Source organism: Scomber scombrus, chromosome 4 (genome assembly GCF_963691925.1).
Source record: "Scomber scombrus chromosome 4, fScoSco1.1, whole genome shotgun sequence".
In the NCBI taxonomy this organism is placed as follows: Eukaryota; Metazoa; Chordata; class Actinopteri; order Scombriformes; family Scombridae; genus Scomber; species Scomber scombrus.
In genome coordinates this window covers 22,949,640-22,977,371 of record NC_084973.1, presented here as the reverse complement: position 1 = coordinate 22,977,371, position 27,732 = coordinate 22,949,640, and the positions used below count along the sequence as shown (strand labels likewise).

General features: G+C 39.7%; 2 protein-coding genes across 2 annotated transcripts in view; both read right to left on the bottom strand.

The window, feature by feature from the left end:
* Nucleotides 1-588: 588 nt before the first annotated feature.
* si:dkey-178e17.1 (tricarboxylate transport protein B, mitochondrial) lies at nucleotides 589-20,499 on the bottom strand. The gene is made up of 9 exons (XM_062417643.1): nucleotides 20,214-20,499; nucleotides 10,697-10,804; nucleotides 8,142-8,241; nucleotides 3,641-3,779; nucleotides 3,052-3,136; nucleotides 2,797-2,901; nucleotides 2,140-2,255; nucleotides 1,961-2,034; nucleotides 589-1,526 (listed from the first exon to the last, which is right to left on the bottom strand). Exons 1-9 carry the CDS (start codon nucleotides 20,326-20,328, stop codon nucleotides 1,412-1,414), a joined length of 957 nt encoding a protein of 318 aa, XP_062273627.1. The 5' UTR covers nucleotides 20,329-20,499; the 3' UTR covers nucleotides 589-1,411.
* A 1,030-nt stretch (nucleotides 20,500-21,529) lies between these two features.
* Nucleotides 21,530-27,732, bottom strand: part of cltcl1 (clathrin, heavy chain-like 1) — a 32,572-nt gene continuing 26,369 nt past the window's right edge. Inside the window, exons 30-31 of the mRNA XM_062416674.1 lie at nucleotides 24,211-24,286; nucleotides 21,530-23,397 (exon numbers count right to left, since the gene is read on the bottom strand). Coding sequence (XP_062272658.1) covers nucleotides 23,183-23,397; nucleotides 24,211-24,286 — 291 coding nt within the window. The 3' untranslated portion in view covers nucleotides 21,530-23,182. The remainder of the gene's footprint in view (nucleotides 23,398-24,210; nucleotides 24,287-27,732) is intronic.

The following is a 27,732-nucleotide window of genomic DNA, read 5'->3' as shown; positions in this document are numbered from 1 at the left end:
AACAAACAGCATGATTGGACCTCAGAAATCTTAAGTTACCAGTACTACGATTAAAGATTAAACAGGTTACAGTAAGCTGGTCAATCACAGATGAGCAAAAAGGCACAAGTGAGAAAATGTAAGTAAAAACACAAACCCTGAATGACATGTGGCACTGGAAATGGATTTCAAACAAATAGTGTAGGGAATGTATATAGAAGACAGAATCACAGCATTTGAAAACTGATTATAACGTAAACAGAAGACAAATAATCATCTGGTGACAGGATGTTAGGATAAAACTGCACTGCTTCCATCAAAGGGGTAAAGAGGTCTGAGTTTTTAGTTTGTACGACGCAGTGATGTTTGGTCATTTAGAGTCACAGTGAAATACAGCAATTGAGTATTTTTCTAAACATCTTAAAACAACTTTACACCCAGACCTGATGACAGAATAAAACAATCTTTACACAAGTGGCACAAGTTTACAGAACACTGTCTTTCAACCATCTATATGTTTAAAATTCAACTTTCAATAAATATGTTGATAAAATAGGTCACAATATTAATAATAATAATAATCTCTTGTTAATATCATTATGCCTCTTTTGCATGTTTTTACTCTGAACACACTTTCATAGTTTAATAAGTTTGACTTTTGGCACAGGAATAAAATATACTTTACGATAAAACTATAGTGTTGATAGTAAGATAAATTAGAATCTAACTTGTATAAAAATAATCAGCATATTACAAATGTAAAATCAATGTATTAAAGGCTTAGTTATGGAGGTTACTGCAGTTTATATGACTGAAAACTGAAAACTGCTGCGGTCTGGCTCCTCTGTTTTTAAAAGAAGAGACAGAGAGCAGCACTAACTCAAGAAAATCCTGTATGACACCTGCATACAACAGCAAAACAGCTGTGAATGAGGAGAAATAATACCCTTCTTTAAATGGGGCTATTTTTACAAAGTAGGTTTACAAAGAAAGTGAACCAGATATACTGAAAAAGGGGCTTTGAAATGTCTGCAATGCTGTTCACCAGCAGTAAACATTAGTTTTGAACATATTTGAACCAATACGCAGGTTAAGTTTCAATACAGACATCAGTATCTTGAGTGTAGTTATTTGGCTTCATCCAATTTAATCCCACTTTGTAAAATTGACCCTTGGTATTGTCAGGTGTCTGGGTGCTGAGCAGCAACTCTCCAGATGTGGGCAACATTGAACCTCTTTTTTTTCTCTGCAGGCCTTGTCAATGAGCATCTTTGACTTCCTTGTTAGCATTTGACACTGATCTGAGTCCAGCTCCTTGTCTACCCCCCTCAGCAGTTGGTTTTATGATAAAAGAAGAGGTCGACTAAACTCAGATCTGTGTCCGAAGCAAAGGGAAGCTGGAAGCCTCCGCCATCTCTGTACATCCAGCTGTTCATTCCGTCTTCCAGACCACATTCAAGACCTTCACCACCTCTTCGTAGATGATGAAAACTATGGCTACGTCCAGACACACACGGCCCAGCCGAGGAACTGTTCCCTTATAGAAACTAGAGATGGACAGAGAGTGAGATGAGTGTCAGCATTTAGAAGAAGGCACATATATTAATGCCTAATCTATCTCCAGTGACAATCCAGTAAAACATAGCTAGATCTAGACAATTAACCATCTTAAGAAACATAAAACATTATACACACAATGGATGAATAAATACATTGGACTAATTATTAAATTAGTTTTCTTAAGGTAAACTTTTGCAGCTGATTAAGTTCATGTTCTCCTTCTCTTTTTTTTTCTTTTTCTTTTACATATGTCTGCATTTATGTAAGGATTAACCGAGGCCAGTAAATGTTTCCCATTCCCTGTTAGAGCATAACTGGAAACACAATGGAGGCTCACCATGATAAAAATGTTTGCTGTGTAACCAACATTATGAACCAAAGTTAAACTAACCCAAACTAAACAAAATGAAGGTTTACTCACGCTGCCAATCCTTCGTATCTCATGATCTTAACAGCACAGTCGAGCGTGCTTTTATATTTATGTGCCTCCAGACCCTTCAGAAAGAAAGACATCAATGTCAGTATGTGACAAAGTTCAGGACACCAGCAAGACACACAAAAAAAAACATGACCAGTGAACGTGCACTTTTATGTATGTACCTGCATCCTTGTCTTGATGACATCTAATGGGGTGTTTCCAAACACACTGGCTGCTCCAGCTATGGCTCCAAAGGATCCAGTCACCAAGGGATTAATGGCTTTATTGGGGTTATCACCTGGTGAAAGGACAGAAGAGGAGAATCAGTAACATGTATGAACAGTCACAGGGTGAGAAGCTGGTGAAATCCTGTAGGCGGTTTGCAAACTCTTTGGACCTCAGATAATAGATGTATGTATCCAGACTCCACACACAATACTATATTTTATTTATCTTCATAGTATACTGTGTCCCAATTGCACACCACATATCCATCTGTATGTGTAATGTGTTTCTCAGAAGGGCCTCTGCTTCCATTATTTTATTTTATTTATTTATTTGATGTGGACGCTGCTCATGAAAATGAGCCAGAGTTAGCCTAAAGGGGAAAATGTCATCTGTTGTTCCTGGCAAAATGTAAAAATCTAAGCAAACCTAACCTAAAATTAGAGTAAAATGGCTTCATGTAAAATTCATCGTCCACATACATAAAACAAACATAATTAATGCACATCTAAAGGAAAGATTAGAATCAATCCAGACACCCAGATACTTAAACTCACTCACTTATCTCTCATAATCATGAACAGACGAACACATCCAGCCTAATGTGCACTGACCTTTGTACCAGTTCTTCAGAGAGGTCATCACAAAGAACCGAATAGCCTGGTTGGACCCTTGTTTGAGGACAGTGGCAGTGAGACCCTGGTATGTCCCTCTCAAACCTGTTCATACAGGAAGACAAAGGATATTTAACATTTAGTAAATAGCATCCTGTATTGATGGTACAATTGCTGGCACTATATCCAGCTGCACTACCCTGTTTGACCAATAGATGTCAGGTAAACTGTATGAACTGGAGCTACGGTTATTACCTTGTGCTTTGATTATCTCTCTGACTCCGTGGTAGAAGCCCTTGTATTTGGGATTTGCTGAAGTCTGGTCATGAATGAATTTAACCTTCGAAGATAAAAAATGGAACAAGATTAAATTATTGCTTTACTTTAAAGAAAGCAGATACAGTATGGTGAAATCACTTTCCTCAGAAAAGACTTTCTAAGGAAACTGATTTCAGAGTACGTGCAGGGTCGCTGTAATGAACCTTAACTGACATTTTCAAAAAGACAAATGTATGATTGACAGCAACTGCAATACACTAGTACACTGTTAATTAGTGAATATCAGACCTGATTTATATGTTTTAATCAGTTTTACTCACAATCACTGGCTTAAAACAGTTATTTATATAAAAACATCTTCATTTGTGTAGAAAGAAGAACAAATTGTATTTCTTAAAGATATTTAAGTAAGGCTTAGAAAACTAGCAGTGTATCCTCTTAATGTTTTTTATAAAAAAAGATCCCAAATTTACAAGTATGATGGGGAGGTGTTTCATAAATATTTGTGCACTAAAATCGAACTGGTCTAATTATGGCTCTTTCCACAGTGCAGTTTATAACATACCTTGACAGTTTCCATGGGACAGACCACCAAAACAGCCTCCAACACCCCGGCTCCAAGTCCGCACAGCAGGCCTCTGGTGCTGTCCAGTCGACCATTTTCATCCTTTGCATGGTTACTGAGAAACTCAAACACCCCAAACCTAAGAGGAACAAAACCAGCAGGGAATTATGGGAAAGGTTAATGAAGGAGCGACCAAAACTTCTGCAAGTCGAGTGAATAATGATGATTTTTGTGAATGCAGAAATTAAAGGAGAGGTTCACAATTTTTCAAGTCAGTCCTAAAACAACAGCCAGGTGCTAAAACAAACACTGTTAAGCATTTTTCTTGCTGTAATTATTTCCCATTCATACCGACCATTAGAAGAGCCCTTCATAATGTGCTTTAAATGTAAGTGTGGTCCAAAATCAACAAGCTTCTTTCTGTATATCTTTCAAAGATAGTTTTTTTTTTGTTTTTTACAATTTTTGGTGCAAATTCCCTGTTTTCATGTTGTGGAAGATCTTAAAACAAAAACACAGTCCATCAAGACACAAAGAGGGACATTTAGTATTTAATAATTCATTAATTAATTAATTATCTTTTGTTAAAAATTACACAGGAGGAATGATTACAACACATGTAGCACATTTCAATGGCCACATGGGTATATTTATTTTATGAAAAAATTATGAACTTATCCTTAAATTATCTTTCTTTGATGACTAAAGATGGGACAATTACAATGAATTTAAGTACATTCCTGAAAACAGGTCTATGTCACATTTTCAGGTGTTCATCACGGCCAACCATTTTTGTTAATGGCAAAAAACAAATATTCCTAGGAAGATTATCTTGGTCCTTAATATTGCAAGCTGGAAGTGACATTTTAAAAGCTTTCAGCTCAGTTAATCAGTCTCAGCTCTCCTGTGAGGCTGAGACTGATTAATGCAGTAGTAAGTAAATAAATAAATTAAAAACTCATAAATGGGAACATTGCAGAGGAAGATAATGAGGGTCCTTGATAATGAAGTGCTTGTATTATGACATTAACTAAAGGGGGCCACATATAAGAAGATAATTGCGCAGCTCTTCATCAGCAAAAATCAGGAAGGTGAGGAAGATGTTTAAGCAGGCATAAAACCCGTTTCCTTTCCATGACTCATTAAATTAAATAAAAGCAATATGCACCTCAAGGCAAAAGAAAAAAATACAACTTCCATCGGACTCAGATTTTTAATGCTGACAAACTGCTGGAAGTGCAGAATGTGCTTCAGGCTTTTATAATATTGTCCTGTGTGTGTCCTCATTAAAGATGCACCAATAAACTCCTGTGTCTCAGTCAACGAGTGACCAGCAACAGCTGCCATGGAAGCCAGCCCAGAGAGAGACAGAGAGGTGTGGTGTCAGAGCGATGAGAAAATGTTGTGCCAGCGAGTCCTTTACAAGAAAGGTTATTTATAGATGGAATTGAATTGAAGCGGGGACGTTGCCCGGTACATTTAGCAAAAGGGGCGGGGGAGGACAGACACTTGCTCTTGATGAATGCTTTGTTTTCCTCTCTGGCTTTTCTCAGTCTGCCTAGACCGTTTACCTGCCATTCTCGTGGGTCTAACGGAAGTCATTTCGTATCCCTCGGCTCATGTGAGTTGAGTTTTCTTCTCTGTCTGCTTTTCTACTGCAAGATTTTCTCCTGCTCATTAACCCACCACATCTGCTCTCCCATCTCATTGCCCACACTGATTTTTTTGGTATTTGTTTTGACAGACAGACTCCGCACAATTAACTGCCTTCCACTGTCAAGCAGGAATAAACAACATATAAAATAGGAAGATGTACTTCCCTAATTCTTGCTTAGACTGCAAGGAGACACCAGCACACTTAATAACTCACCTTGTGAAACAAACGCTATTCATTAAAAGCTGCTGGAGGGATACGTATATGCTACTGCCAGGACTGCTCCTTTGCCAATTTACTCTCCTAAGTCCCCCTACCCATTTCACAAGTGGACTAAACTTTACAATTATAATATGACACATCTTGCTTTGGCTGACATCCACAGTCTGAGATGAGTCACTCTAGACAGCAGCGTGCTGCCCAATCTTCATTAGATGGTCTTTCTACAAGGTCAACTCTGCTGATGAGAAGAAGGAGGTGAAGGAGAGAGAGAAGAGGAAATGGGGAGGGAATAGGGCAGAAAAAAAGAAAGGGGGAGAGAGGGATGTAGATGTGGATGAAGGGTTAAGGGGAGGAAAAGGTCAAAGTATTCCTTGTCGGTCGCTCTTCCACCTTTCTGACAACCCAACAGTAGACTTTATGGCGCATGATTGTACGCAGGCAATCAGTTAATGGGATGGGAGAGAAAGAAGGTTTGAGCGATAGGAAGGGGGAGGGGAGGAAGAGATAGAGAGCAAGAAATGAACAGATAGAAAAATGGGCTCAGGGGAAGTGGTGGTCAGTGGAGGAGTGCCAAAGTGTTTTCTATAAATCTAATCTAACTGTCCTCATCTCAATTCCTTTTAACCTCTCCATCATGTTTTTTTTACTCATTTCTTCACTTTTTTTGGTTTGCAAGATGATGGTAACAAGATAGGAAAGCAGAAAAAACATATTTCTCTTCCACAAAACGTGCCTCTAATATTTCATGTTTTCTTGTAAATTACCAAACAGGTTTACATCTTCAGCCCTCTAGAGGGTTTTCAATTAAAATAATAATTTGGTTGAAAATCGTGTAACCCATAAACACATGCAAATTGTAATGATGGGTCAATAAACAGCAGCTTTGTTAGTTTAAAGGGGAACCACTGCCCTAAATAACTGAAACAAAAACATTTATAGACCTGCAACAAAACATTTTTCTGTCAATCAACTAATTAAACCATTAGTCGAAAATGTATTGCCAACTATATTTGTAACTGCTTTTTAGGAAAATGTCCAAATTCTCTAAATATACTCTGGTTTATTTAGTGTTATATGAAAATGAACTGAATGTCTTTGTGTTATAGACTGGTTGGTTATGGTCACCACAAAGATATTTGAGGAAGTCACCTTGGATTGGACCCTGAGAAAATGTGATTTTTTGTTTTTTTCCTATTTTTGGACATTTTATGGACAAAACACCTGATCAATTAATCAAGAAAATAATTGAAAGATGAATCTATGAAATGATTATGAAAATAATCATAAAAATTTGTTTTAGTTTTTTAGCACTACTAAATGTACATAACCTTCCCATAGAAGATTAGATTTTTATATCCAATGTAGATTAGACTCTTCTATATCTAAATACAATATAGTCTCATGACAACAGCAGACGGAGGCCTCAACCTCTCAGTGAAAACCCGCCTTAGAGTAAAAACAAAACCTCTCTGACTCCCTCTGGAAAGGGTGCTGAAGGCTGACTGACAAACTCATACGCACGCACGCACGCACGCACGCATGCACGCACACACACACACACACACACACACACACATCCACTGACAGAGTACCAACACAAGTCTCCCTCTCTGTACTGCTATTGAGACCCTGCCTGAATTTGAGTGGCATCTTTGCTCCGCCTGGCTGGGCCTGTCTCTCCATCCTACAGACAGGTTCAACCCTCCAGCATCAAACACACACACATACACACACACACACACACACACACACACACACACACACACACACAGAAAGAAAGAAAGATAAAGGGAGAGAAGAAATAAAGAAAGGGAGACCAAAAACGGGTGACAACAGAAGCATGTGCCTGTGTGTGTGTGTGTGTGTGTGTGTGTGTGTGTGTGTGTGTGTGTGTGTGTGTGTGTGTGTGTGTGTGTGTGTGTGTGTGTGTGTGTGTGTGTGTGTGTGTGTGTGTGTGTGTGTGTGTGTGTGTGTGTGTGTGTGTGTGTGTGTGTGTGCACTGTAGATAAATGTCATTGCTGTAAAAGAATAACATAATTATACTGGCTGGCAGTGTGGCATTTATGCTGAGCCTTGTGGGTAATGGACCGGCATAATTGGAGTGTGTGAGTTATTGGTTCCAGGTAGGAGCTAGTGTTCATTTTACTCCAGCTGTTTTGTTGCACATAAGTGCAGTCTGTATTATAACAGGCTGTAATGTTTATCTATTTACTTGCAATTGTTACTCCAACATTTAGCAGTTTTAAGTTTTTTCCTAAAGTCCAAATGACTGAAAATGAAATATCTTGTCTTATGTTTAAAGTCAGTACATACATGAACATAATTGTGTCAGCTCTGCTCTGCAACTACAAATAGCTAAGTAATTATTTGTTTCAATGGTCAAAGGTTAGACAGATAAGTCCTTACATCACCTAAAATTGATCTGTCATGGAGAAATACTGAAGAGCTACCTAGAAAAAAAACTGGAGGAGTTTTAATTTTGTGCATTTTATTTCTAACAGTGTAATTTAAGTTAATTTTACATTTCAAATCAGTTTTTACTTTTACCTATGATGATATATCCCTGCTAATTTGACCTCTGCTGAACTTCCACTTAAATATTTTAACACTCTTTTATTCACATACCTGACTGCAGATTTAGGTATAGATCCATAAAGTAGCGAGCTCAGTCCTCTGTACAGTCCTTTGACGCCATGACCCTGCACCGTCTGTCTCACACAGTCACCTGGAAGACGACACACAGACACACATACAATTCAGTATATTGCAGTATTCAATACTTTTATATTACTGTAAAGCTGCAGTGACTCTTCATGTTGTCAGAAGCAGACCTCTTTGCTGTAGAAAAATTTCAAGAATTATTTCTTTGGTAGAAACTAGTTTCAATGGAAACAGATGACAGTACTTCCTGTAGATTATCCACAGTAATCGGGACACTGTTTCTGAAAATAAACGTTGCTGTTTTTATTAAAGGAAACAAACAAATATCGTAAAACAAAGAATGTAAAGAACACAGCTGCTATACTAGCATCTGTCTTTTCACCAGGATGCTAAGTGCAGTGCAGCTGTTTTCTGCCCTGTCTTGATGTGATGAGAACACAAACACCTGAAACATCTGTCCTTTATTTCTGGTGCACTGCCAGTTGCAAAAAAACTGAAGGTGCAAATGTTTATGTGGATGACAAACAAAAAACACATATAGCTGATCGCCCCAAACCATGGTGTATTCGTTTAAACTTGATTTTTCTCTTTGAAACATCAGTCCAGTAATTCATGTTCTGCTCGCCAGCCAAATGCACAACTGAGCAGAAAAATCAACAGCTGTCTTGAGTGCTCATTAGCATGACATCCAATCCTCAGAGCTGCAGCCAACTTTAACAGATCATGTGTTTGTGTGTGTGCTTGGGAACACTGGTATGCATGGAGGTGCATGTGTGCACTGGTCTGTTCTAAGTCATATAAACAAGCACAGTGACAGCCTGCCAGAATCTCCAATGTACCTGGGGATGATGGGTAATTAGATAATGAGCTCCGGAGAGAGGCAAAGAGACAGGATGATGAACATAGATAGAGAGACAGAGACAGGCAGATAGATAGGTAAATAGATAGAGAGGGGGGGGGATACAATTATATAATAAATTATATCCTTACATCATCTTACAACTACATTTTGTGAGTTATGTTTATATACTTCTTAAAAATTGTGTCAACAGAAATGTATAATTTGCATGAGTTTATATTATAGCATCCTGAGGTGTCCGATGTTTTCTGCAATGTTTCCAATGTTTCCACAATCCTTTGGTTGTTATACAGTTAGGCTTAGGGCTGGGCAATTAATCGAAAAATAATCGAAAACGACATTTAGAAACTCTAATCGACTTAATCTTGCTCATGTCAATTAATCGTGGTGTTCACTGTTGCCATGACAGTAAAGGTTGCATATCTTTAAGGAATTTGAAAACTTTTTAACCCAAACCATGATCTTTTCATGGTTCTAATCAAGTGGGTTTTGTGCCTAAACTAGACATTAACCACAGCATCACACCTTAAAACATCATTATTTTCCATCCCTAAAGATACTCATGTGTACGAAAATATCACAAAATATCATGTGAGGGCAGTGTAAAATACAAAACAAAAGAAACTGTGAAAATACATAATTGTTCATCAAGGGTAGAGATAATCGTTCATTAATCGTAATCGAGGTTAAAAGTTCAATTAATCGTTATTTTAATTTTTGCAATAATCGCCCAGCCCTAGTTAGTTTCTAAGAGAAAATGCAGTCAGACCATGAGTGATGAACTCTATACAATAGTACACTCAGGCCCTGTTCAAACCTGGCATTAAAATGTGTCTTGGTTGACCTGATCACAAGTGGACAACTCTATGTACAGGTTTGAATGCACCCAAGATGCATTAAGAACGCATTGGGATCTGTTCGCTCTGACCACAGTCAGAGGTGGTCTGGGCCACATATGGCCACATTCTTTTTACAGTAAAGTGGTAGTAAGATGAGTGTGTCATGTAGATACTGCAAGTTTGCATGAAGACCTACTTGTTTTCACACCAATGGCATCATATTAAAGTGAAAAACAAGAAGAAGAAGACACAACAACAGTTCAAATGCATTATTGTGGCTGGGGAACACACGAAACACGCTGTCTGATTTCCATTTGGGAAGAGTTTGCAATTGTCTTCTTCTTCTTTTAATTCCTGGTAGACTAGGCACAGGAAGTGCATTTCTGCCTCCTGTTAGTTAAAAACAACAATAATGGTCTGGCAAACAGAAATGTTTATTTGCATGTAGAGCAGGGAAGTGAGAACCAATGAGTGTGTTGATGCCGTCTAATACCAGGTGTGAACTGGCGTGCTTAGAGCTGTCTACTTGTTATTGGATCTCCCAAGATACATGCTAATGCAGGTGTGAACAGGAAGTCATGGGTATATTATTGTCACCAATTCCTGTCAGTTCAGGTATTGGTGGCAATTAACCCTAAGTCTTCTTTTTGTCCAGTGTCAGGACGCTGAACTGAATTGCTGTAAAGAACCAACTCTAGTTAATTGGTTTGCCAAGATTTAACTATTAGTCAGATTAATGGAAACATGTCGATTTCACTAATTTCATAAATAATTTGAGTCAAGGTCCATCAAAACTACTCTCTCACACACATCATGCTCACCTACTCCTCTGTATTTTGGTGGGTTGGCCTTCTCATCCAGCTGTAGCTGAGTCTTGACATACTCTGTGGGGAAGGTGATGCAGATCTCTATGCCACCTGCAATTCCACCTGGAAACAGAAATCAGATAAGATGTTGTTTAATATAAAGAACATAAAAATATGCACACATTAAACTGGATCAAATAGTGAGTGGTGAAGAATGAAACATTCACACTGGTCAGGCAGCTTTGTTGACTTCCTTACTAAACATAGCATACCATGTGTGGCTGGCTGCAGCCTTACCACAACTGATCCATTGCCACGTCCCCCTATGAATTACAAGGCGGTGCCATTACATCATGGATCATTACAGTGACTCCACAAATCCAACTCCATAAACATTAAAAGCACTGCTGCCGAGGGTAGAAGAGTAACGAGCTGCGCACAGATGAATCAACTGCTGCCACAACTAAACTACACAGCGACTTTACCGTCTGAGGAACGAACAGTCAACACAAGAGAAGGTTGTGTGAGGAAATGTTGCTACTTGTGAAATGTGAAGCTAATTTCTACACTATGTGTTCAGCGTATGATTTCAAAAAGGAAAATATACAGAAGGAAAATCAATGAATGAATGTGTGACTGACTGCTGCAGGGTTCAGGCTGAAACCAGCCACAGTCAATGAGTTGAGTGGATGAGGACAAATGTCCAAAAGCGAGGCTAATGCACAATACAGATGAGTCATGAGGGGAGGCTGGAGGATGCAGAGAAGGCTGACATTAATTAAATTATCTGCCTGCAGGGAGGGGCTCCATTACCCAGGCCAAGACCCTCCATTAACTCAATGACACACACACACATACGCACGCTGTTTCTATTTCAAATCAACTAGTTTCAAGAATTTTGTGCAGATATCTAACTTACCTTGTTTCAAGATACTGACTCATTTTTAAATACTAAATATGAGATTAAACATCTAAATCGTCTCAACACCACAGCCCCAGTTCAGCTGTTTCTCCTATAAACATGCACATGTGTCATTAAGCTCTTGTTTGCCCAGTTTGACACTTCTCATGTCACAGCTGCCGACACAACCTTTATCACTGCAGCACCTAGAAGCACGGTCCCTACTTGAGATACAGTCATATATTTAACCCATGGCATACATTAGACAACTTAAAAGTAGTCTGCAAAATACCAAAAAGCTCTATACATACTTAAAGGGGACGCATTATGCACATCAATATTTTTATTCTGGGGCTCTACTGAATATCTTTGCATGATTTAGACCTTTAAAGAAATGTATATTTATCTCATACTGACCCTTTATGTAGCCCCTCAGTTCAGCCTCTGTCTGAAACAGTATGTTTTCGCTGCAGCCCTCCTCCCTATGAACCTACTCTGTTATGATCAGTTAGCTTCTGTGAGCTGCCTCTCGGCAGGCTTCCAGCAGCTCCAGAGGCTACGTAAACAAACAATAATCGTAGGATTTCATTTCTTTTTCTCCTTTACTCAAAATCCAATCCAATGTGAACAACATTAGCGACAAAGACTACAGTCCATTTGTGGGCATGCACAAAAAGTCTGACGTCAGCTTCATTGGGAAGGGGGGGTAATTTTGCAATTTTTATTTACATTAACCTCACTTTAAGCTTTGGAATACTGGCCATTAGGGATGCACCAAAAATTCGGCCACCGAAAATCTTCGGCCGAAAATGACCCAAAAGCGCATTTTCGGTTTTCGGCCGAAATACTTTTATCACCGAAACAACACGGCCGAAACAGCTAACTAAAGAGATCAGCTCCTCTGATGCATCTGTAGCAGACGTTATTCCTTTAATTGCAGCACTTAAGTGTCTTTTAAGCAAATAGGTTGAGACGGACCACGGAATGAAAACAATGAAAAGTACACTCTTAGAGTCTGTCAGCACACGTTTCACTGAGATCTATTTGGATCCTATGCACTTCATCGCAACTGTACTTGATCCGCGTTATAAAGATCATTACTTGGATGTGGGAATAAAGCAGCGCGCACGAGAAATGATCCAGGCCGCGATGGATGCGGAGAACCCGCTTGGAGACAGAGAAGCACACAGCACAGAAGAAGGAGAGCAGAGCACAGAAAAAGGCTAGAGTGTCTGTGTGTGTGTGTTTGTGTGACTATAAATGCAGCGCGTGTGAGAGCAAAGCGTCCTTATAGCTCTGTGTTGCTGCTTATTAGACCGACACCGATCTCACCCCTCCCCCGGACCAACACCGATCGCACCCCAAGTTTTAAATGTAAATCAATACTAAATTCAATGTTAGAGCAAAATGCAGCCTTAGATTTAAACACCTGACAACGTATATTTTTGGAAAGTTTTATTACATTTTCGTCCTTTATTTGTATTATTTTTTATCAGATGATACACATTATTTTGACTTTTTCACTGAGTACTTTTCATTAATTTGATTCACCTAATAAGCACACTTAGTAAACAGTAACTAAGCTGAATCATGATGTTCATGTGACCACACACACATAGTTTAAATGCCAGGCATGTAAAAACTAATTCCTGTAATCCTGTTGGGAGAAGTGAGTAAACGTGGCCTCCTGAGACGTAACAGAAATCACATGAGTTTTACAACCCTGCCCTCAATGGTGATCCGGGTTCAGTGGGTCAGTTTGTCTCAAGGTAGGAGGAAACAATAAACCTCATTCATAAGTTTTCAGTTAAGATGAAGCTGCATGTGAAAACCAACCAGCAGCCACTCAGACGCAGTGAGTCAGCGACAGATACTCACAGAGCACACATGATCAATTCTCATCAGACTCACAGCGCCTCTGAAGGAAATGAAGCTTGTTTGTCTCCTAGTCCATTTTGCAGCAGCACACACACACACACACACACACACACACACACACACACACACACACACACACACACACACACACACACACACACACCACACACACACACACACACCTTCGCTCAAACATTTACAGATGACACCACTAAATGACTCCAGTAGAGCTGCCAAACGTGGGTTATACGAGCAAAATGGCCATTAATCTTTATCTTCACAAGCTCGCTCTCCTCTCCTGTTCTTAATTTTTCTTTCAGCAGCACCTTCCTTCCACCCTCCTCAACCCCCCCGACTACTCCTCTCCACACTGTGTCATAAAATCAATGCATCCACATAGATCACTGACACTTACTATTACATGGACAAGAAAGTGAACTGGCATTGGAGATATATTCAGAGTGAAAAACGGTGTAGTGCCTGATATAAAACTGCTTCCTTACAAACATGAAACTTGCACAAGCTGATATGTTTAATAAATCAGACACAGGCTGCCAAAGTTGATGTACTGTGTTAAAAGTAACAGTCTCACTCACCGACCAGAAAGTACATTTTATTATTTAATCAATATACTTCATGCTGCTACCACAAAGTTTATACACTGCAAGGCCAAAAGTCTGTGGACACCTAGCTGCAGGGATTTGCTCCCCAGCGTTAGTGAGTTCTGGTTGATTTTGGATGATTCGGCCTCGCTCGCAGTCTGCATTCAAATTAATCCAAAAGCTGTTGGATGGGTTGAGATCAGGTTCTTCTACACCAAAATGGGAAAACCGTGTCTTTAGTTGGCTCTGTGCAGGATGCCTAATCATGTTGAAAGAGAAGAGTGTGTTTTTCAAATTTTGCCACAAAGTTGGAAGCATGCTATTTTCTAAACTATAATTCTCGTCTGTAGCATCAAGATTTCACTTAATTATTGGGTCAAACCAAACCATGAAAAACAGCCACAACAGAAAAGTGTGCGGACAAGGATGTTCACTAGTGCTTCAACTAAAAATAATTTTGATTATTGATTGGTCGGCCAATTATTTACTCAATGAAGCAATTAAAGCCCAAAGGAGGATCTTCAAATTACTTTTTTTTCCAACCAAAAGTCCAAACCCAAAGACATTCAGTTTACTATCACAGAAAGAGTTACAAATGATAAGTCACAGAAAATCATACACCAACTACTACTGAATGTGCACATTCACACACATTCATGATTGCAAGGTACAAAGAAGTACAGCCACTCGTTTTCCCATACAGAAGCACAGAGTAAGCCAGGGGAGCAGGCAGTCAGCCAGCTGACAGGGAGGAACAGTTTCTGAAATCCTGTCCTGCCTCCTTCAGTGACTCTAATGAGCATCCAACACATCTGGTCCACTAAGAAACTTCCTTTTTTAAACAGAACTGCCACTCTTGCATATATTGTGGATATGACAGTTTCTAAACACATTTGAAACTCCATTTCCTTCAAAATATTGTGTTTTTAGACAGTTTGGCCTGTTGCCTTGTTAAGTCCTGTGTATATTTATAAGCGCTGCTGCTGTAGACCCATTTTTTATTTTCAGTGCTGCCATTTTTGACTATGTTAAACTCAGACAATAAAACCCAAACAGTCAGAAATGTGTTTCCATGTGTGCATGCTTGTGTGCGTGTGCAAATGAATAAGTAGTTATGCAGCAGAATCTATCTGTTATTCATCCAGATGTTCTTTATTTAGACTATTATCTCACTTTAATTCTCTGGAGGGATGAGAGAAGGGGGAAAATGTGAGGGAAAGATGTTATTATGTCCACATCTCCAGTCCAAACATAGCCAGAGGACTGATGTACTTCAAACGAGGTGTCCTATTAATAGACACGTAATATTTCTGTTTGCCTCACGCAAAAGATAAAAAAGAATTATTCATCTGACGTCTGGCCTTTTAGGCTTCCTCTGTCCTGAACAGCAGTCCCCAATGCTACACTCATGCTTAATTACAGGAGGGATGTTGATTAATTTTACATGGGATCTGCTTTTACTGCTTATGAGCCTGGAGCATGCAAATTATACAAAGATTTACATGATCAGGACAACTACGTTCAAGTTGTTTTGACAGTGTGTACAGTTGTCGACAAGCCTGATCACACTTCAAGGGGCCAAAAAAAGTGTGTTTAATTGCTTCAATTTACATACCTGGTTGATCAATAACCTACCTGAACTGAAGGTTCATTTTACTGGTAAATTAACTTGCAGAAGCTTGTAATCCAGTTTTCTTCATTTTTAGCCCCCGACAACCAAATTATCACAAGACTACATGACTAGAGGTCGAGCACAGAGAATTATCACTCCAAACCGTTGTTGCCCTATGATCTACGCAGCTTTGAAGCAACGTTCAGTTCATTGTTTTGGTTTTCTGGCCCACAATTTTACTGTTTTGGCTCTCTCACTGCTCTTGTTCTTTTCATTTTCTAAAAAGCCACAGGTCGTATGCTACCTAGCAGGCAAAGAGCTAAAGAGCCAGGTATTTCCCTCTGGAGTTAGTAGAGAGCAAAACAACCCTGTCGCTCATCGTAAGAAAATTGGTTTTCAGAGTGTTTTGGCAACCATCTTTCATGTTTTGGACGTTGGAGTGTATTTGAGTGTACCAATAAGGCACTTGTTTGAAAATGTATTACCACGCAGTGATTACATAAGTTTGACAAATTATGATGGCAGCTAATTGTTCACTGTGATAGATCACCTATACCAAGCAAGTTTATCAAGATGATCAATCTAAAGACTTTTAGAATGCTTTAGAAAAGGGTTATTTAATATTATGTCATTTATAATTACTACTTGTTATAATACATGCTAAATCACCACTGTACTGAGGTGTCCGTCCTATATTATGAATTCCTGCACTCATTTCTACATTGCCCTGTGTTTGCGTGCCTGTGAAGGCGACATCTAGCTGACAAGCTGTTACAATGGGGTTGGTTGGGGGATGAACAGGGAACTGCACTGTGATTTATTATCTCGCCTCCTGGTAATCGGTGTCTGTGAGCAGCAGAACAGCGAAGGGGAGTTGCCTGCGACGCAGGGAAACAGGGAGTAAGCGCACACTTTTGACGAGCCCTCTGAGCCTGAGAGGTGACAGCCACTCAGAAAACCTAACTGGCTGCCCTGAGGCGGGAGAGAGAGTGACGGAGGGAAGGAAAAGGAGGCAAAGAGAGCAGAAAAAGTGGCATAAAACAACCTTTGTCTCAGTGGAAATTGCAATTTATCAGGAAATCAAGTTATGAAAGAAACTTTCTCTTGCTCTCCATCCCTGACCCTCCTGAGCAGACTGGTTTTAACTGAAAGCAGTGACAGTGCATGAATGCACGACAGTCAGCGAATCAGGACCCATTTATCCCGCTCTCTCTCCCCCTCAGGCCTTGCACAGATAAAACTCGACCTCTTTCCGTGTCTCAACTTCAGTGGCTTCATCACCAGTGGTTGCCAAGAGAAGACTTGAGCTGACCAATGGGAGCAAAAAGAGACTCACAGACTTCTAAAAGCTTTACAAATGTACAACGTGCACCCTCCTCCCCAACCACGTCTATGTGGGCTCTCTAATGCATTAAGCTTTGACCTTCTACTTCTTGCTTTGTCTACTTAGAGCCTTCGGGCATGTACAAGTGATTCTCTCCCTCCACACAGACATACTGCTAACCATAACAGATAAATCTGAAGTAGCATTAGCATGTCAAAACACTGGCAGAGGTGTCAATTGGATTTATTATCCGTCACAGCTGAGTGAGAAGATTGTTTTTACATCCTGACACTGTAAAGCATCAGCTGTGGTTTTTGGCTGATAATATCTATGGTCAATGAGGGCAGTTCATCTATCGCTGAGTCATGCCAGAAAAGCTCTGAAATATGTCCTTTCACCAGACTACACATACTGACCCAAACGTTCATTTCCAAACCTTTGAAAGACAGTGAGAAATCAATGCTTCCTTGTCAGAATGACAGAGAGGATGCAATCGCACCGCTGTTGCAAAACGGGACAGACAGGCTCAAGACCAGCTCAACGGCACTGTGGGGGAAACAGGGAGCAACATGGGGCCATATCCAGTCAATCAAGCTGCCGGGGACTGAAGGGGGAGGGGAAAGGTCTCACCATAGGCACACTTCCAGTCCTCAGCAGCTGATAGGACGACTTGACTCAGGAGAGGAGTTTTTTTTCTCAAACACTCCACTCACCACGAAATCATAAACTTTGCGTAAGAATCAGAGGGTCTGTAACCATTGTAATGACTGAGTGAGATGAGCGCATTTAATTTTAATGTAAGAATGAATAAAAGGGAAAAGGATCTGTATCAAAGAAATACTGTTTAAACTGTCCATCCGTGTTTGAATTATTTTTATTACAGTTAGAAAAGCCAAAAGTTACACTCAGATGCCTTTTTTGTTGGAGTTTGTTTGTTACACATCATTTCTGCCAATGTTTTGTCACTGTTGTGTTATCTAGTTTGCTTGTACTTTGTACCGTGTAACCCTGATCTTAATAATATGAATTTTAATTTTTCATTAGATCAAAAGGTGTTAAGCCACAGATGCCGGCCGCTTTTTAAATCATCAACATTAAAGCAGCACTTATAACCCAATTAATTGATTAGTCTATTAACAGAACATTAATTGCCAACTATTTTTACAATTGATTCATCGTTTTGAGTCTTGAGTTTTTTTTTTAAATGATGAAATTCGGTGGTTCAAGCTTCATAAAAGTAAATATTGTCTGATTCTTTGGTCCTCTGTGATATTAAACTGAAAATCTTTAGGTTGTCGATTGTTGGTCGGAACAAAACAAGACATTTTAGGTTGCATCTTGGGCTTTCTGAAACTTTTTTTTCTTTTTTTCTGCCTTTTTAAAGATTAACCGAAAATAATCATAATCATAATAACAACAGATTAATCGATAATGAAATTTTGTCAGTTGCAGCCCTAATTGATATTAAATAATATAACAACCTGCTTTCATTCGTGTAAACACTTATTAAATCCTTCACTTGGCATTCATGCAAACAGTTCGTTTTCAATCTTCAATCAAAAGGAATTCATCCAGAACGATGAAATATTCAGCATGAAACTGTTGCCAGAGCACAAGGCTGAAATCAGCAGCATGCTGCCAAATCTCAGCATGTTACCTCAATACAGAAGCACCTCCAAGAGCCTCTCGAATCACCTAGAGCTGCTGCCTCCTGATCATCAACACATGAGGGGGTCGAACAGCCGCAGAGGAGGGCAGGAACCTCAGCAGGGATAAACCCATGAATCACAGGAATGGTTAAAATAAGCATGACTGAAATAGTGTTGCACCGATAAGTCAATCAATCAGTCAGTGTGTTATAATGTTTCAGTCATTTGTCAAGTAAAAATAACAAACTGGTGCTGGTCACAGCATCAAGGCAAAGATGTGTTTGGTTTCATATCAACATAAAATAAATTGTTGTTTTGGGTTAAAGATCAAACTTAGCAGATCGTTTTACTCTGATCATTTATGAGAGGCATTTTTCAATATTTTTACCATTTTATTGACTTCATATCCTAAAACGGATCAAATCATCAACAGATGGATTTTACCTGTTCGTCGTGGGAAATTTTAAGCCAACTTGTACAAGAAGCGATTAAAGAAAACTGGAAATTTAACAATTCCATGACCACTTGGCTGATGAGGATCATGTGATGTGACCAAAAGCTCAATAAAAGCTATTGAACTGATCTTGTAGTGCGACTGGTTTCTCAGCTGCTGCATCCTAGGTCAAAATGAACTTCGAGCATCGACGTTGAAGGTGCATCTCGTGTTCAGATCACCATCACACATTAGCTGAGTGTCCTCTACCTTGCTGCATGCATCGCCCCACTCTAATAGCATTATGTGAAGTGCACTGAGGGTGATCTTTAGATTAGATGGATGAAATCACATCAGTGCAGCAGCTAAAGATCTGACATGACAAAACAGCAGCACAGAAGAAGAAAACACTGCTTTCTTCTTTTTAAACATTTAGCTGTGGAGGCCTTTTTTGCATTTTGCTTCAAGGGGTCAAAGGGTCAACATAGATTGAGGGTAATTGGCGGTAGAAATGTAATAACTCTAATACCTTGTTCACCAGCTTGATGTTTATGTTTAGAAACTGAAATGGCAGCTCTCACACAACTCCACAAATCCAAGTCTCTCTCTTTCTCTCAGAAGCTTAAACAAAACATGTAATTTGAAAGAGAAAGGCCCTGATTAGGTTTCACCCTTGCAGCAAAACAAAAATAACACAAAGCTATAAAAGGGAATATAATTTATATTCCCTTTTATAGCAGCATCGATCTTGTTTTAATGTTTTGGATTAAAGTAGTATATATGGCTGAGTGTAATTTGTGGAATTAAACGATATTCACCTATTCTTAGCCTGTTTGTAGGCACATTGTGAAATTTCGACATGTTCTTAAACTGCAGTCTACAGACTGGACCTTAACAGTATCTTCCCTATTATAATGTGATACCAGGAAGTTTCAATCAGCTTGTAAGGTTTATCTTTAACACTATCTGTTATTGGTACACTTCTTCGCTCCGCTGCGCACCACACACACAAGCTAGACAAAGTATCTGAGACATGAATAGCGCTTTATTCTACTGCCACACCAAACCGCTCTTCCTTAGTGACATTTTGACCAACTCTGACTCTTCCGTGAGACCAATAGTGATGAACTTACCTGCCAGGATCGCCTTTCCCGGGTGAGTTAATTTCGCTTTCCCCGCCGGCGCCGCTGCAGCAGCCAGACAGCGCGGTCTGTGAAACGGGCTGATAAATGTGCCTTTTCCCTGCATTGTTTCCAGAAAACACACACACTAAAAATATACGGTGAGCTCTTTTAAATGTCGTGAGCTTTTATCTTAAAAGTGGTTCAGCTTGCAGTTTTTTTTCTCAAGTCGACTGGAGCGCGCAACACATGGAGAGCCTCCGTCAGGTGCGCTTTCCTGGATGCAGGTGATCTCAGATGCGTCCGGCGGACCTCTCTGTGGATAGTGGGCGGACACTGGAACTGTCAAGGAAGTTGGGATCCTCTTTATTCAATGAGCTGTTATTTGTAACCATGGCAACTCTATCACGACAGTAGTGCGTAATAGTGCAAAGCAACCCGGAAGCCAGAAGCGGCGGACAAAAAGGTGTATCCGTATCCTGCTGCTGCGTGGGACTTTGTAATTTCACCTTAAGGCGGGTGAACTGAAGCAACCCTCGGAGTGTGTGGTGTGATAAGTAGGAGGCAAACTGGCTGTTTATATGAGCGCAGGGTGAAAGGAGACCGGCCACTTCTGTACCACAACAGAAGGGCGGGGCGCAGCGTAGCGTCTCTCTCTCTCTCTCTCCTCACTGTCTGGTTTATCATATGAAAGCATCTCTGCGAGGAAGAATAAAACCGGATTCCCCTGTTATTAAATCTTTCACCGCCACAACCGTAAACATTCTCCTGAGCACTAGGCAGTAATCTGTGAGCCACACCCTTCCCAAACAAAGAGGCTGCAGCTCTCATTAGGACTGAAACCATCAATCAGGTCTGGGCTGCTTGGTGACCAAAAATGTCAGCCTGGCTCTAGTAAAGTATGAAAATAAACGTGCAGCTGAAATGATGTTGCATAATGTTAACAGCTGTATAAGTCCCCACCCAATCCCTAAAAACACACAAACAATAGAGGCTGATCCCTTTAGAGCAGTGGTTCTCAAAGTGAATGGGTCCCAGGGATCCTTGAGTGGTTTCCATGGTGCTAACAGCAATAAGAGGAATAACACAATGACAAAAAGTATGACTATTTTGGTCATTGGTTTTTATACACTTCCTGTTATAAAACATTTACAAGCAAAAATCTTATCAGATGGGGCAATGTTATCTAATTTGTGTCCTTGATGTGAAAAAGTTTGGGAACCACTGCCTTAGAGAGACTGTAAATCTTGTCCTGATTTGAATGAATGAAAATGCACAAAGGACACTGTGTGTAAACTTTATTCCTCTTTCTGTATGCATGACTTGTGCAGATAAAGGGAGTGCTTCGTGTTTGAAATTCTGTTCTTTTTGCTTTCCGCTTTGACAAATCCAGAGTGGACACCACTGGAACAGAGCTCAGCATATCATACAGGAGGACTGTCGGACAGCACGGGGAGTAAACAATCAACCAAACTGTCACCACTTTGAGCAGCCTTGCCTCAAGACCATTTATTATTAACCTGCTGTTTTTGCATTTTGTCCTTTTTCTTACAAAAATCATTACGCTTTGTTTAAGACTACAACAACACACTATAGACAATACATACGGTATTCCATAATATTTGACTTCTTTGATTAGTTAGGTATTTCAATATATCTTAAATTATACACTGCTTTCAGTACAATAATGATTTTTTTTTTAACCAACTGGCACCAGGACATGAGCTAATGTTCCCCTGTGTTTGTTTTGATCTCCTCAGTCTCTCTGCTGTTGGGGTGTCATTACCGTTTTCTGTTAGTCGGGTGAGAAAGTTTCATTGTACATCACTTTTTTTTTGACACAACATTAGTAATACTTGATATACTTGAGTGTAACATGAAAATTGTGCTCCTGGTTGCAGCATTATAGTTTGGCAGCACATGCACAGACTACAGCATTTTTATAGCGTTTTTTTATTTTTTATTATTTCATTCTTTCTTTTTGTCTTTTTATCACTTTTATCCTGAAACGACAGACGTCCAGTACCACAGAGCCTGAAAAGTTGACTGATGAGATCAACCGCACACGGTTTTGCGGCTGCAAGGGAGTGGAAATTTCATTGAGTGTCTCATGGTTTAGTGACCTATCCCTCCAAGGCTTTAAGAGGCCACACACACACACACACACACACACACACACACACACACACACACACACACACACACACACACACACACACACACACACACACACACACACACACACACACACACAGTACCATAACCTCATAAACAAGTGTTCTTAGTCTGTTTACAGCATAGCCTTGTTTGAAATCAATCTGTACCTGTTGTGAAAAGACAAACAGAAAAAAAAAACTATTGCACAGTAACCATCTTTCTAATCAGAGCATGAGACAGTTGTGAAATTAAACATGAACAAACAAGCCTATTTTTTTTTTTGCCTCCTCCTCCTCTTCTATGTATATAAGGCTGTAGCAGTGCTTCTGGAGGGAGGGGAAGAAGCACAAGCCCCTCTGCTCCTCAGTAACAAAGTCTCTTCCTCATCAGTGCTGAAAAAAAAGAAGAAATAAAACAAAGAAAGCTGCTCTATGATTAACAAAGTCTACATGGAACAGCAACAGGACAGAGTGGTTTGGTGTCACTAATGTTATCTTCTGTAGGTTAATTCCTCTAGGAGCTGAGAGGTGACTTCATGCTGTGTAGGTCAGTGATGCAGTTATTACGTCCAAGTGGAGAAAGGTATCCAACAGCCGTGATGCCATCCTGCTGTATTGAAGAGGAGAGGAGGGACAGATGAAGGGCTGAGAAGCAGTTTCTATTGCAGTTCAGATGAAATTGGGTGCGCTCTCGTCCCGGTGAAGTTTCAGTTGGCCAGCTGAGACCCAGAGCAGCACGGTTCAGTGTGGATCAGGTCTTTGTGGTGTGTGAGTGTGTGTAAGAGGGGAGATGGCGAGAGGGGTGGAAGAGACAAGTTCAGTCCTTTACATGTTGAAGCCGTAGGCGGGCTGAGCTGGGTAGCCCGCAGGTGCGGCAGCAGCAGCAGCAGCAGCAGCAGCGGGGTAGCCCGCAGGTGCAGGGGCGGCCGCAGCCGGGTAGCCCGCAGGTGCAGCGGTGGCAGCAGCGGGGTAGCCGTAGCCTGCGTACGCCGGCTGGGGAGCCACTTGAGCAGGGGCCGCAGTCAACATCAGCTGCTGGCCTGAACACACATACATGCACAGAAGGCTGCATGTCAGTACAAAAACTTTTTACAACTAAGTGCTCATTGCTTTACTGTTTTTTCATCAGATTTTAAGTTAATTCGACATAAAGGTACAATTTCCAGGTCTATGTTTATATTCTGGGGCTCTACTAGAATATATTTGCATGACTTGTAATTCAAAAAAAAAATTCTAATACTAGCTCTTTATGAAGCCCCTCAGTTCAGCCATTGTCTGAAACAGGCCGTTATAGCTCCTGTCTCTATAAGACAACCCTCAACATTTTACATAGATTCACCTCAGGTTTTTTTTTAACTGTTTTTTTTATTCATGATTAACATAGACATTCAACATCATAACAGTATAAAATAACAGAAAATCGCAAAAAGGAAAATATGTCCTTTTTAAGTGGTGCTCTTATAGCTCATCACTATTCTAGCAAAAGAAGAGCCATTAATGATCTGACTGATTTAAGACATGCAGTTTCTCCTCTTTGGCACCACCATTTTTCCCTTATATTGTGCCAAAAACTGTATTAAGACAAAGAATCCAATATGAGCGCATTAGTTTTTCCAGTGACTGTGCTGACTCCCCCCACAACAAAAATGCCTAAACCAAGGAAACAACAAAACATTCCCTTCATCCAATCAGTATAAATCTGGTAATGATGTGTTTTACCCCAGGCTTCATAGCCTTAGACAGATAAACACTGCAGCACACATCCTGCTGTTTTCACAGCAGGCTGCAATTTTCTCCTATTTAGGAACCAAAAGCGTCTGCCCCTCAGGGTGACGCACTGCCTGTAAACCTACCAAACACCATCGGCTGAGGCTCTGTCACCTCGTCTTCAGTTTTCCTTTGGCTTTCAGCCTCCTCCAGTTTGTCCACCTGAGGGCAACAAAGACAAGAGAGATCAGACGTCGCTCTCTCATGTTCTCTACAGAACAAGAGAATGTCTTATTTCATACATTGTAGGTATCCTACAGAAACATTGTACTCCATGTACTCAGCTTTGCAGGCCATTCAAATGCTAATTTTAATCGCTAATGCAGGTTTCCATATTTTTCTTACTGTCAAAAATCTGTGTGTGCAGAGCCAAACCAACAATACATTGATCCTACTTGTAAGTAGTAGTAGTCTCCAAAGTCTCAAAGTACTTGGAGGAATTTAAATTGCAGCACAAAGTCAAGAGGTTGTGATATGTAGCACAACATGTTAGCGAAGCTCTGTAAACAGAACCATGTTTCTGTGCATGCACGGTCCTCTGCTTTACAAGGAAACTCCCTCTCCTCAGACTGAATACATTATTACTGTTTTTAGTCTTTCGAGCCCATTCTAAACAAACTAACATGCTCATACTCTTCATAATATAAGGAACATGTCACCCAGTGCAGCAGTGTGGCTCATTTTAGGTTTTTACAACAATGGAGGTCTACGACACAGAGTAATAACATATATCAGCCTTTGGATAGACACACAATACTTATAAGTAGGATGATTTCATTGTTGGTTTGGCTCTGAGATGAGATTTGCTTACAATAAGAAACATAGAAAATCACCAACTATGTCCTTTAAATTAAATAAATTAAATAAAGATGTTTGCTGGATACCTACAATCTAGTGATAGCAGTGATGTCTTTTATTTTTTAAACTCAAATGATCATTTCTTGTGTGATGTACTATAATAGATCAAAAACTCTAATACTACAGTTGTAAGACTATGCTGGAGTCTTGACAAGTATAAGCACTGACAAGTATTTCTAGCTAACACAGAAGATTATACTCACTTCTCAAACACAATACTACATACAGCACTGCAGCTACACTGAAGTTACCTAAGAGAAGATGCCATGCAGGTTTGTTGAGAATTTCTAATACAGTTTCAAGTACAGATGTTAAGTCCACAGTCTATGCACAATTAAAGAGGCAGTTCACGCAAATCAAAAACAAAAAACAAACCAAAATAATAATTTCCCACTTGATTCCTTAAGATATCTAGCCATTAAGGTATATTTGCTGAGATGTCTGCCATCACCCCAATTAAAGGGACTTGCTCAAAGCATCAAAAAATGACATTTAAAAAAAAGAGTAAATCCTCATTGCTGACACAATGTCATTATTTAGAGGCATCATTGTTTTCATAATTTCCTACATTAAGAAAACTGTTAATAGGGAGGTCAGTGGATCATCGTGAATAACCAGGACATTGATTTTCTAAAATGTCAATCAATTTTTTGCCCTTTGAGCATCACAGATCCAAAAAAATGAAACTATCTTCATGGTTAGATACAACAAGGAGTAAAAAGGCACATTTTTTGTGATTTGGATGGACTGACTCTTTAAAAAGCAGTATTAGAGGGGGATTCAAGGTTAAAGAAATATTACATTGTATATTAAGTGAAGAAAAAGCTATACATGCCTACAATGCTGACACTACATTTCCAGCCATTCACAATTAACATTGTATCAATAAATGGCAATCACAGCTTCCACATGCATCTCATTCGTTGCTGTAAGCAGGCCCTCCTCACAGATTTTCATTGTATGGAGTGTATGCTGCTAGACTAAAAGCTACCAATTAAAAGCTCACAGGTTAAGCTCATCCTTGCCAGGCATGTTTATGCAGTGAGTTTGGATGCGGTGCCAATTTCCCTAGTTGCTGAGTGCAAAGAAATATTCAGGCATTGTGCTTCAACCGTGGAAAAAGCTGAAGACAAAAAGGTTTCTGATGTAAGTGGAGATCCGTTTAAACAATGGGTCATGTCAATTAATGGCAGGTATTTAAATGCAGGAATTTCTGTTGAGTCATGATTGGAAGAGATGAGGAAAAAAAGTTTGGAGAAAAGAATGAAAAGTTTAAATATCACCTGTGAAGCACTTGTCTTAATATGGCTATAAAATATTATTTAGAGAGCAAGAACGGAGAGAAATTTCCAAAAGTGCCTGATCAGGGGATAGAAATTGATTTTAGTAAATAAAACAAGACATTCCTGTGCTGCCTGTTTGATGAGAGACATAGCTACAAAAAAAACATCTGGTAAGACCATACTGCGGTCTCGTGGTGTGTGTTTTTTCTATTTTGTAGTAAAAAGGAGTCCGCATTTCACTTCCTGAGTGGCTGCATTGATTCCATTCCAACCAGTTTGGCCAGTGATGTAAGAAACAAATTGTTTGGTCTCTAGAAAATAAACTGTCTGATTAGCAGAAATAAACTGCTACTTTTCCCAGAGAAAGTGAGCAAATGAAGGGATCCCAAAGCCTTTAAAGTAAGTGTTTGTAGCCCTGCACTGATGTAACAGTTCAAAATTTAGACTATAATTTGTTAACCTGAAGTTAGAAACATGGGGATGCATCTAACAAGTCTAGAGTGGCTCTCTCTCCTTACCCACCTTCATTTATGTTCTTTGGAGAACATAAGACAGGTGGAAAGATCACTCAGTCTCATAATATCGTCTAAATCTTATGAATTTGCGTCAGAACAACTGAAGGTATCAGTATCTGAGAGACATTTATAAAAAATGCCACATAAGACTTGATGCAGCCCCATAAAAGAAGAGTTAGAGAGGTGAGAGGTATCTGTTAGGCCAGAAAAACTAATCCTGGTCCTGAAGATCTGAAGAATGGTGTGCAGGCTTTAGTTCCCAACATCAACACAGTGTTTGCATTAGTGGGGTCTCAAGTGATTCAAGACTTCCATTTCAGACCACACTAAACCCTCTGGATACAGGAAATATGGCAGCTGGAGGAGTTCAGCGTCACACAATTCAACCAGTTTAAAAATGCTGGGAATTCATTATCAGCTGCACCCATGATCCTTAGTTGTTGGATATTTACCCAAAAGCAGCAGCTGATTATATTTCCATTGTTAACAGGTACTGTAGCTGATACAGTATTTCCTTCATGTAGTGGTTTTCAAACCTTTACAGTCATGAACTTCTGCAACAATTTGGGGAATTTCATCCCTAATTAAAATGTTTTAGGAGCACATTTCCACTGAAGGAATTGCAAAGGTGTTTAAATTCAACTTTTCTATTCCATTAGCTTGGTGCCTTTTTATGTTGGCACTGAGACAGTAGTGTTTCTCTGGCTGCTGCTTCTTTGTTTTCATTAGGTCGTTTCTGCTAGACTGCCATAAAACTTCACCTGAAAATGAAAATTCATTAACCCAAAAGAACAAGGACAGCTTCCCAAGGAGGATAATTTGGAAACTGCTTCCAGTAGATAAAAATTAAAAAACATGTTGTGTTGGTGCTGAATTGGAACAAAAGCCTGCACACATACTTCTACTACAGCTCTCCAGGACCAGAGCTAGTTAGGCCGTACTCAGTCTACAG

Bases quoted from the DNA above. Each gene is read 5' to 3' on its own strand.
- si:dkey-178e17.1 (XM_062417643.1), bottom strand. From the start codon at position 20,328: ATGCAGGGAAAAGGCACATTTATCAGCCCGTTTCACAGACCGCGCTGT. The intron at 2,902-3,051 runs GTAATAACCGTA...CTGTATGAACAG, and splicing joins AGAGATAATCAAAGCACAAG to GTTTGAGAGGGACATACCAG. The intron at 2,035-2,139 runs GTACATACATAA...TTCTTTCTGAAG, and splicing joins TCATCAAGACAAGGATGCAG to GGTCTGGAGGCACATAAATA.